At 42.2% G+C, this 12115-nt stretch overlaps 1 protein-coding gene across 6 annotated transcripts in view; it reads left to right on the forward strand.

The window, feature by feature from the left end:
* Positions 1–5879: 5879 nt before the first annotated feature.
* LOC121567995 (roundabout homolog 2) overlaps positions 5880–12115 on the forward strand; it is a 62279-nt gene continuing 56043 nt past the window's right edge. For 4 of the 6 annotated variants that reach the window (XM_041878453.2, XM_041878454.2, XM_041878452.2 and 1 more), the window contains exon 1: positions 5880–6412. In XM_041878453.2, the coding sequence (XP_041734387.1) occupies positions 6334–6412 (79 nt within the window). In that variant the 5' untranslated portion in view covers positions 5880–6333. The remainder of the gene's footprint in view (positions 6413–12115) is intronic. The other 2 variants (XM_041878451.2, XM_041878455.2) reach the window with 1 other exon arrangement.

A 12115-nucleotide genomic window follows, 5' to 3' on the forward strand; every position in this document is an offset into this window, starting at 1 on the left:
TGCCAAAGGTGATTCTAACATGTATTGACTCAGGGGGTTGAATATTTATCTAATCAAGATAGTGTTTTATTTCCATTAATAATACATTTTAAAAATTGGACATTTTCTTCCACTTTGACATTGGGGTATTTTGTGTAGATCGTTGACAGAAAACATAAATTAAATCCATTTTAATCCCACTTTGTAACACAACAAAATGTGGGAAAAGTCAAGGGGTGTGAATATATTCTGAAGGCACTCTATATAGCAGAGAAAGACTTGCAGTCAGTTGTGCCAGAGAAAGAGTAAGTAAGTGTTTTCCTTGGCTCATGAACACTTAGTGGAGGAGATCCAATAGCAGTCAGCACTCCTGGTCAGGTAGACTGATGAGAAAGGAGAACTAGTAATACAAACCACCTCACTCCCTCCGGGGTGACTCAATACAAAATACAACTCCTACAATTTGCCACTGACGTTTTAGGGCATGATAAGAGGGTGTATGTTCACGTTGTCTGTATTGAAGGGCCTGAAATGAGAAAAGATGGGCTGGCCGCCAAATGCAGCTGTAATATTAGTTGCTTACCTTAGCACTGTACTGTATTGGATGTAAAGGACCTGCTGTAGGGCCCTGCACGGCAGTGACACAAGGTCTATAAATAAACCCCAGGCTGAGGCTGTGTCCCAAATTGCACCCTGTTACCTATATAGTGCACTACTTTTGACCAGTGATCTATGGGCCCTGGTCAAAAGTAGTACACTACAAAGAGCATAGGGTGCCATTTGGGACGTAGCCTGAGTCCTACAGGCTGACTGAAGGTCCCTCACACAGCCAGGCAGGCAGGGGAAGACAAAGGGTCTGCACCAGTGACTAATGAGACTGGCTGATCAGTTACCACAGAGGTTGACAGCTAAGGACCCTCTCTGTGGGAGAGGAGAAACACAGGTAGATACTGTAGGTGACGAGGTGAGCCCAGGAGAGGCAGGTAGAGAGAAACTAGCATCCCTGAAGGAGCTTTCTACACTGTACAGGGAACAACCAACCATGATCAGAGGCTCACATTTCGAGTTGTTGAGAGTTGTGTTTAATTTGTCATTAGAATTGTACATTTCTGGTTGGGATATACTGTAGAGTTTGTGTAAAAGGGAAAATGTAGTTGTCTGTAGAGTCTTGTCTCTGGATTGGGTTTCCAGGTTATGGTATGGAGCCAGACGGTGATCTGAGAGACATGAGGTCAGGGCTCAGGGTGGACAGCTGAACCTCACGTTCTTTACCGGAGTCAAACTCACTAGCCTGTCCCGCCATCTGTACCCCGCCACACTTTCCCGACGATCCACATACTCTACCCCATGCAGAGGGATCAATTGACTTTAAACATAGCTTGGGACCGTTGGTTATTACAATTAACAACATTATTTTATCTAAAATATATCAATGGACTCTACCTAAATGCACATTGCTGAATTCCAAGTAAACAACACAACTGCTCTCGGGTAAAAACTTTTTTCAATCTGAATACGTTTCCCTCAAAGGCACAAAAAGTAATGTATTTATTTTGACTGCATCATGAGAGAAATACCTAAGAATTGGGCATGAGTGCATGGATAACCTCCAACACCTGGAGAGTGTCAACTGGTGGCATTTGTTGTTGTTTAAATATAGACTGACACCCAATGATGCCACTAACATGCTACCCAGACCGCACGCACGCCTGCGCCGCCATCGCGTGCATCTTGATTTTGTACACCCACACCAGACGCGATCAGGACACGCAGGTTGAAATATCAAAATAAACTCTGAACCAATTATATTAATTTGGGGACAGGTGAAAACCATTAAATATTTATGGCAATTTAGCTAGCTAGCTTGCTGTTGCTATCTAATTTGTCCTGGGATATAAACATTGGGTTGTTATTTTACATGAAATGCATAAGGTCCTCTACTCCGACAATTAATCCACAGATAAAACGGTAAAAGTTTGTTTTCTAGTAATCTCTCCTCCTTCAGGCTTCGTCTTCTTTTTTGGACTTTATATGGCCGTTGGCAACCAACTTTATGGTGCATTACCACAACCAACTGGACTGGAGAGTAGACCTCAGTTCCAGGGGCGGCCTGTTCAATAGGGCGATATGGGCGACGCACTGCCAAACGGGAAAAGGAAGGGATTTTTTTTCTAATCAATTATATCACGGCAACAGTAGTTATCAGTGTTGTAATCTATACGTCTGATCTGCCACAGTGCCACACTGCCACTAAATGTCGAATCAGGCTAAAGTCGTGCTTCAAATGGCTCCCCCCCTTTTGGGGCGATTTCAGTCAGGTTGAAAATCGCCCAGAAGTCTGTAATAGACTCCCATGTAAAATCTATTTTTTTCAAATTTCAGAGCCTTCAATACAATCTCAATGGGTGTCTGTGGGCTTGCACTTACGCGCTTTCGTCATACGTTACGTAACCATGAACGTAACTGAGAAAAGAGTGGATTGTTTGAAAGAAGTTCCTTTTTGTCGGCGATTCGGCGAACAAATGAAGATAAATTGGCAACGAAACAATTAGGACCTCCCAGACCAAATTTAATAATTCAACAGGTTTCTACTAAAGGCGGAAAGTCCTACACCCGAGGATTTTCCAAAAATTGGTACTGAACGAAAAAAGACATTGCCACTCACTCAACTGGATGACGAGGGATACAGGCTAGCTGTCCGCCGCCACAACGATGAGGTTAGTGTTGATAATCACAAGTTTACTGGATGTGGATATGGTGTAATAAAGGCAGTTTATTCAGAGGTAAATATATCTGGAATCGCGTTCACGGACCCGTTCGTCAAACTCTTAGGGAGCTATAAATTAAGCCCCATTACTTACCATATCAGATAAGAGAAATTGCTGCAGCTACATATATTTTACATCCTGGCCCTACATAGTTCACTATTTGCATCACTTACCAAAATATTACATGTGGTCATATATGCTTGGAAAGTGGAGATGCCATAGAACGTCAAAAAAGTAAACATTGCTGGAGACACATTGCCGTTTTGGAGAAGACATCGCGTTTGCTAGCGAAGAGATTTGTTGTGGCAAATGAACTTGGGCTGGGAATTGCCAGGAACCTCACGATAAGATATATGCATCAGCATTGCGAGTCTCATGATTCTATACGTATTGCGATTCGATACTGTGATTTTATTGCGCACCATATGTCTGTTGCAGAGGGATCAGAAAGCCATGAGAACGAGTTTTGATCAGTCATGGAAATAAAAGTGCTGAAAACAAATTTGCTCCCAATGTGAAAAGATTGAGAACAAGCTATGAAGGAACAATAATGGTGTTTTGGTGCAGGTACAGCCAACTAGCGCTAAAATATTGCGATATTGTCAATACAGTATATCGTAAAGTATCACTATGTAACTCAATTTCTTTCACCCCAATCCCTCAAATTAACGGTAAATAACTGAATTGTTTGCCCCACATTTAGCTAAGATGATTAGCTAGCCAGCTAAAATGTTTTATTTAGTTAGCAGTCGCATCTACAATAGTTTACTGTCAATAACATGTCTCCAAAAATGACGTGGTGTCTCCAATTGTGTTGACATTTTACAATTGCAATGCGCATCCATGAGTATCCACTTTCTGTAGCTCAGCTGGTAGAGCATGGTGCTTGTAACGCCAAGGTAGTGGGTTCGATCCCGGGACCACCCATACACAAAAATGTATGCACGCATGACTGTAAGTCGCTTTGGATAAAAGCGTCTGCTAAATGGCATATTATTATTATTATTATTATTATTATTATTATTATCTGAAGAGAGCCCCGAAACATTGTGTGCAGACATTTTATGCAATAAATGAAGTAGGTTCAATCTAGTAGTTCTGATCTTCTGATTGGTCCTGATGAGTTGGGCGAGGTCCCCTGCAGGCTACTGTCACTGTTGCATTGGCTCTGAGTCGGGTTCTCTGTCTTCAAATGTTCAGCCTAAGAGAGGGGATTTTTGTGTGTGTGTGTGTGTGTGTGTGTGTGTGTGTTTAACAGTGATGATGTGTGTGTGTGTGTGTGTGTTTAACAGTGATGATGTGTGTGTGTGTGTGTTTGTGTGTGTGTGTGTCCTCAGAGCAAGAACTCGTGAGTTGGAAGAACTGAGAGGCCTATGGCGTGGGTGTTGTCCTTGGCCACCTGCTGACAAGGCTGACAAGATAGGACCCTTTTGTCCATTGTTATTGGATAGGAACAGAACTTATAACCAGCTCCTGACCTAAATAGATCTTAGCACAACATTTTACTCAACATATCATATTCCATATTCACTATAACAAATATATTTACTACGACATTAGCAAGAACCGCCACATCCTCAGCCGGCTAATCCAGTGTGTGAAGTTTTGCGGAGTGTTTGAGTTAGCTTTGCGAGGCAAAGATGAAACTGAGGGCTCCACCAACCCTGGTAAGCCAACACTTTTGAGATCAGTCAATAAATGCTTCTGGTATTGACTTATATGCTGCCCCTGTCTTCATGTTGTTGCTGGACATATCTTTTTTTAAATGTGTGTAGGTCACCTAAATCATCCGAAAAATTGCCCCTCCTGAGAATTTTTTCAGGAGCCGCCACTGCTCAGTTCATATTTCAATCACCCACGTGGGTAGATGCTCCTAAAAATCAATAAGGAGATGGGAGAGGCAGGACTTGCAGCGCGTTGAGGGTCACAAATATAACCGAGTTCTATTTTAGCGCCTGGCCACGCAGACGCTCGTTGACGTGTGGGTGCTATGATTGAATAACATGTATGTGTACATTTATTTTGCGACACGTGCGGTGTGGTCAGCATGTAAGACTCCTGATGAGATGTTTCCATTTGCTCTGTTTAGCTTTTGTAGACTTTGATAAGGTCCATGCTTCCATTGGAGCTGGGGGTTAATGCTGTTGTGGCCTCTCTTTGTGTAGTTTGCCGGACAGGCATCTGGACTCCACTTCTGTTGCCCAATTTCCAGCCCCATTCAGGGGGACAAAGGGAGAGCAGGCACCCGGTTGTCCATGAGCACTTCCATCATGTTGGGCTCTCAGTAAGAGACATGGAGACAATGCATTGAGAGGGCAGGGGCCAGGGGCACACAGAGGCTGGGCCGGGTGGAGGCAGAGAGATGGAGCCTGCCCTGGGGAACAGTGTGTCCTTCTCCCCAGAGAGTACAGGCACCAGAGGCTGTGCAAGAGGCAGATTGCAGCTCAATGAGAGGGAGGAGGAGTGGGTGTGAACCAGCACCTGTTTAATAAATCACTATGGAATCTGGGGTCTGTGGAGGCTCGGTGGCAGACGGTGTTAAAGGGCTGAGCTGCTCTGGACTGTGGATCACAGTGGAAGGCTATCTTCATCATCATCATCAGAAGTACATGTACTGTAGCAGCAGCAGAATATCATTATCCTTTATCATCATCATTATGATTATAATTCTCTTCAACAGGAGGAAAAGCAGCGATAACTTAGTGATCATCAATAAGTGATTAAAGTCACCACCATAATAATCCTCATCATTATCCCCTTGATTACAGTGCTGTTGGTCAATAGCAACATATGCCCTCTGTGATGTAGTTTTCATCAATTTGTGTTAGCCTACTTATAGGCAACACATGACATTAATCATTTCAGCCAATTGACAGGCTAGGATTATGTTTATTGAATTACCTATAATTGCTTTGCCATACAATGTTAGGCCCATATGAGTTGGGGTCGAAGGAAACTGACACCTGCAATTACTGTAAAGATTGACATGGCTGAAACGCAGATCTTTAGGTTGTGAATCATCTCGCAGTCATCTAGCCATGCGTAGCGCAGCAAATGGATTTGAAGATGTCGCTCCTGTCTCTTTAAGAATACATCCTTGTATTGGGGATGGTTTTGTAGCCGAAAGCTGTGTGCACGTAGTTCATTCAGCATGTGCGTCGGATGCCATTCGTAAAGTGGTGGTCTCTTATTCCAATCACAGGGCACGCATACAGAGATGCGAGCGGGACCGCAACTTCTCTGGACGAAGCTGTCTTGTTTATATTTGATAGAAGATTAATATATTTACGTATCGATATCTTGTTTTACGGTAGAACGATTCGCTACAAGATGATTTCATTATGATTTTGCGTGCATAATGTGCGGGGGCGAAGTGATGTTGCGATGTATTTCTTCGGGTGAAATTGTCACGGGGTCCGGAGAGCTGTTGTCATAAGTTCTGCGGGGTGATTTTAACCGCTTGAAAAAAATTCAGCTGAGCTCGTAGTAAGCACTGTAATTGTTTACCTCTGTTAAATTTGCATACCGAATGTGACGGAGGATTGAAAACCAGTTTGGACATAGACCGACCTGTCACTACGCTAAAATGACAAGCTACAAGAATATGGAGACACATACCACCCATGTCCTGCTATTGACGGTATCAATCATCTGTACCGTCTCAGGTAAGAGAGAAATTACAATATGAACTCTTCTCAACTTGTACGTGTAGCGGATGCGTCAAGTACAGGTAACTGCCAAAATAAAATAAACACTTGAGTAAATTATGGATACAAGGTACATTGAAAGTAGGTGCTTCCACACAGGTGTGGTTCCAGAGTTAATGAAGCAATTAACATCCCAGCATACTTAGGGTCATGTACAAAAATGCCCATTTGCCCATTATTTTATCTACAAGAGATCTGTGACTTTGAAAGAGGTTCTCAAAGGAGAATTGTGTGTGTGTGTCACCAGGTCTCAACCCAATTGAACACTTATGGAAGATTCTGGAGGCAGCGTTTTCCAACCCCATCAACAAAACACCAAATTATGGAATTTATCGTGGATGAATGTTGTTGCATCCCTCCAGTAGAGTTCCAGACACTTGTAGAATCTATGCCAAGGCGCACTGAAGCTGTTCTGGCGGCCCAGCGCCCTATTAAGACACTATGTTGGTGTTTCCTTTATTTTGGCATTTACCTGTAGGCTAGGCTATGGAACAATGTGTTGATGGGATTCATATTGAATTAAAAGTAATGCAAGCTGTTGATTTCTCTATTTTTGTTTTACATTATATTTATTATTTTAAAAGGCTATATCACAAGGGAATGCATCACAAGGTTATGCAAATCAATGTATTACACTGTAAAACACTGCTTTTATCCAAAACATAGCATTATCGTGTGGCGTGTGTTGAATCACGTTTGATAAAGAGACTCCAGAGTGGCGCAGTGGTCTAAGGCACTGCATCGCAGTGCTAGCTGTGCCACTAGAGATCCTGGTTCGAGTCCAGGCTCTGTCGGCTGCGACCGGGAGACCCATGGGCGGAGCACAATTGGTCCAGCGTCGTCCAAGGTAGGGGAGGGTTTGGCCGGCAGGGATGTGGGTTCGTTTCCCACGGGGGGCCAGTATGAAAAATAAAAAATAAATACATGTATGCATTCACTAACTGTAAGTTGCTCTGGATAAGAGCGTCTGCTAAATGACTAAAATGTAAATACATTTAAAAAAAATCCATGAATCATAAAACTTTTAATTTGTAAATGGAAAATGTAATATATTGTAAAGTCCAAAACATATTGAGAGGAAAACAGTAAATATGATAAACAAAAACGTTATAATTGTAAACAAAAACTAATCAAAAGGTATTGCAAGCCAGAAATAAATGATATCAATGATAAAAAAAGAAACAGGATTTTTCTTTTCAATTGAATATGTTCACTAACAAGGTTTCCATCCAAATCCGCATAAAAACAATATGGCAAATTTTTCCACCAGAGATGTTTCCATCAAATTGACTTGTTGCAGATAAAAGGCTGTGTGTGATGACGTAGTGCACATAAAAATACATTTTGCGGTTAAATTCCCATGTACAGAATAAAAAATAAGTAAAATGGGTTTCCATTGCATTTTCAACTCTGCTGATGGATTTCTCACAAAAAAATGTTGCATTATATAGTGAGTGTGCCCACTCTGGAATTGGCACGTGCGCTTTAAAGCCAATTTATCCTTGCTGTGGTAATATGGTCCGGAGGCTCAGTACGGAAGGTGTGACGCAATTGTGGAAATTTGTGAAAATCCCAAATTTTGTAACAATGCGGAGGGTTCCGTATAGCTACGCATTTACATGATTGGTTGACGGTAGGTGGGGGCTGGAGGTCCTGTATAAACACAAACTCACTTCCTTCACAACAGCTCTGCTCCGCGAAGCACAAGAAGTATGAATGCTCTGACTTCTTCGGAGGCCGCATTACAGTAAATGCTGTACCGCCGCTGCAGACGTCAGATTGACCATGCAGAGCCTTTTAGCCAACAGCGCTAGTGTAGCCTATATAATGAGGTTAAATGGACAAAAGAACAAGTATAATTATTATAATAATAATTATTTATTTATTTGACGGCAGCCGATCATCATGTCACCAGAATAAGACCCTAGATATTTATTGGAAAGGAGCATCAAGCTCATCACCTTGCACTTTCACCACCCTGTGAAGTTCATCATAATTTATTTAATTTGTAGCTTAATAAACTGCTTGCTTTCCTGACAAGTTGTAGTGGGAGTACCACACGTCATCACGTGACTCCACGTTTACTTTGATACGATGGTTATATCAATATTTGCACATAAAAGCTTTCCACAGACATTCCTCGCATAATTCATTTTACAGACACAAAAATAGCCCTTGTCTAGCGTATTTTGTTTTGTCGTCATTTTGTTTTACCGAAAAATGTTCTGTTTCCATCAGGCCTGTCATGACATGTTTTGTCCGACGTACTTTACTTGCATAAAAAGGTTGGATGGAAACCTGGTTACTTACAAGCAATCTGCTCAGCTTTGTTCACAACTTATCCTCACCCCTGCTTGCATTTCTCAAGTCTCTTCAAATCACATTTGTAAGGTTACACTTTTTTTTCCCGCTACGCTTTCATTTTTGAACCAATGTTCATGTCTAGGTGGGGTTTAGAAGTGGGGCGAACTAAATTGGTTATTATTGGTAAATACATTTGGAGTGAGAGTTCAGCAACCACACCCACAGAACGCATCATCAACGCTGTCATCCTTTACCTAGCTATATCACTCGCCATGCTGCGGAACACTGTGCCCAGGTGTCGTACTGCCGGCTTGCAGAGCATATGCCGCGTTCAAGACAAAAAAACAAAACAAAAACACGCTCCGGCTGGGAAAAATCGTTTTGATCGTCCAACTCTGAAACTGGCATTTTTCTCGAGCTCCGACTTTCCAACCTGAAGATCACTGACGTCATGATTGGACCTCTTTTTTTTTTAGGTAGACTGCAGCACTATGACATCCAGATGGTCACTACCAATATTACAAGTTATTTCTCATGTAGGCTGCCATCCTACTCAAAATAAAATCAAGTGGGATGGAACAAATTGGCTATAGCTACTGCTGGTGACATGTGACCATAGAGCTGTCCAGTGGGAAGCAACTCGATACAACACGGGTAAACTGGTCATTCACACTGGCTTGTCATGCTTCCCGTGAGCAGTAACGTTAGCTAATAATTGGCATGTCACGATGAAATACATGGTGATCAATATTACAAGTTAATTATCCCTCGCTCATCTAAATAAACAAAACTATATTTTACAAGTTTTAGCCACAGATGAAAGTGGAAACTTGCACCAGGCTGTTACTGCCAGCATGGGTGGGTAGGTTTGTTCGAAGTCTGAGTTCACGGGCTGTGGGTGTGGTCGTTGAACTGTCACTCCAAATGTATTGACCAATAGTAACCAGTTTAGTTCGCACCCCCTTCTAAATCTCACCCAGACATGAACATGGTTCAAAAGTAAAAGCGTAGGAGAAAAAAAACATTGTAACCATATAAATGAGATTTGAAGGGAAGACCTGGAAATGCAAGCAGAGGTGAGGAAAAGTTGAGAACAATTCGTTTTTGATCAGTTTTTGTTTACAATATTTATTTGTTTCTTCAATACTTTTTGAACGTTATGCTATATAAATGTTTCCGTAAAAAAATCCTATAGTTTTACGACTCATGAAAATAACTCCCAATACTTTCTTTAATCAAATGTGATGCCATAGGCGTGTGTGCACGCATGCTTTCATGCCTGTATGTCATTTACATTCTATCCCCGAGACACCCCTCCCATCAAACTCTTTTTAAGTCGCTGTCAGATCAAGCTGGTGCGATATGGTGTGAAGTGTATTGAGTGATATGCTTCACACATCCTGAGGTTTCTTATGCATGTTTTGTGTTGTTGACACTGACAAGGACTCACAATTGACTCATAGGACATCAGTGCAGCTGCCTCAGTCACTGTGAGCATCCATGTCATAGGCTACAGTCCTATGATGAAAGGAAAAGTACTACAAGATTTGAAAATAATGACCCTGAGACAGGATGATTGATGTCAAAAACATGAACTACTCGGGTACAATTGAAACCACGGTCATGTTTAAAAAAATAAATAAAAATGTTTACTTTACAGACACAAATGATAGACAATGGTGTACTACAGGGGTGCGTGTAGGACAATGCAGCATCATCATGTTAGCAGCAGGGGTCTTGGTTGACTTTGGTCTCCACTTTCAGTCAGTCTCTGAAAACAGCACTACCTTACTTTATTGTGAGAACAGGGCTGTTAATGCATGGTCTCCATTCTCTCTCTGGAGTCCATCAATATGCCAATACTTTCTCAAGTTGTTTTTGAACTTGTGACAGTGTGTTGAATGTGTCCTCCTAAGCCTCTGTTTGATTGCGTGAAAAATAGGGATCCTCCACAAATTGCATTCGATTGAAGGCAGAAAGGGGGGAGAATTGTGTGCCTCGGGTTGAGCGAGACGGAGTTGCCAGAGCCAGCGGTCTCTGCTTAACATATTGATTGCAGTCTCTGCACTTAACTTGCCTCATCAGAGTATTTCACACGTACAGACTGATCAATCTGAATCAGGTCGTAATTAAATTGCTTTACTCTCTGTAACAACGAATCACTGCTATTTCAATGAAGTTAAGTCGAATGAATTCAGAGCACTTGGTGTGCTTGGCGTTATACTAATCCAATGCTAAACACCCCTCTAAAGGCAACAGTTAATGAAATAGCCTACAGAGATGTGTGTCGAGTTCCTCCTCCCCCTGGTTACTTAGCTAGTGAAACATCATGACTGCAGGTTCACCCAAAGCCTCTCAGAGCTGCACTTAATGAAAATGGTCTCTGGTCTGGATGATGAAACCACAACAACAGTGTCTGCCCACAGCCTACTACTGTACAGTACACAGCCTGGCTTGAGTCATTTCACTGAATAATGTCCTGCTTCTGGGACATACTGATGACATCATTGAACTGAGTCATGGTCTGTAAGGGCAGCTGCCAGGCAAAGGCCCTGTCTCAGATGGGAAATATATGAGACTATAGCACACACAGTGCATTCGGAAAGTATTCAGACAACTTGACTTTTTCCACATTTTGTTACGTTACAGCCTTATTCTAAAATGGATTAAATTATTTTTTCCCTAATCAATCTACACACAATACCCCATAATGACAAAGAAAAAACGGTTTTTTAGAAATTTTAGCAAATTTATAAAAAATAAATACCTTATTTACATAAGTAATCAGACCGTTTGCTGTTAGACTCGAAATTCTGTTCAGGTGCATCCTGTTTCCATTGATCATCCTTGATGTTTCTATGACTTGATTGGAGTCCACCTGTGGTAAATTCAATTGATTGGACATGATTTGGGAAGGCACACTCCTGTCTATATAAGGTCCCACAGTTGACAGTGCATGTCAGAGCAAAAACCAAGCCATGAGGTCGAAGGAATTGTCCGTAGAGCTCCGAGACAGGATTGTGTCGAGGCACAGATCTGGGAAGGGTACCAAAAAATGTCTGCAGCATTGAAGGTCCCCAAGAACACAGTGGCCTCCATCATTCTTAAATGGAAGAAGTTTGGAACCACCAAGACTCTTCCTAGAGCTGGCCGCCTGGCCAAACTGAGCAATCGGGCGAGAAGGGCCTTGGTCAGGGAGGTGACCAAGAACCCGATGGTCACTGACAGAGTTCCAGAGTTCCTCTGTGGAGATGGGTGAACCTTCTAGAAGGACAACCATCTCTGCAGCACTCCACCAATCAGGCCTTTATGGTAGAGTGGCCAGACGGAAGCCACTCCTCAGTAAAAGGCACATGA

This window comes from Coregonus clupeaformis, chromosome 6 (genome assembly GCF_020615455.1).
Source record: "Coregonus clupeaformis isolate EN_2021a chromosome 6, ASM2061545v1, whole genome shotgun sequence".
Taxonomy (NCBI): domain Eukaryota; kingdom Metazoa; phylum Chordata; class Actinopteri; order Salmoniformes; family Salmonidae; genus Coregonus; species Coregonus clupeaformis.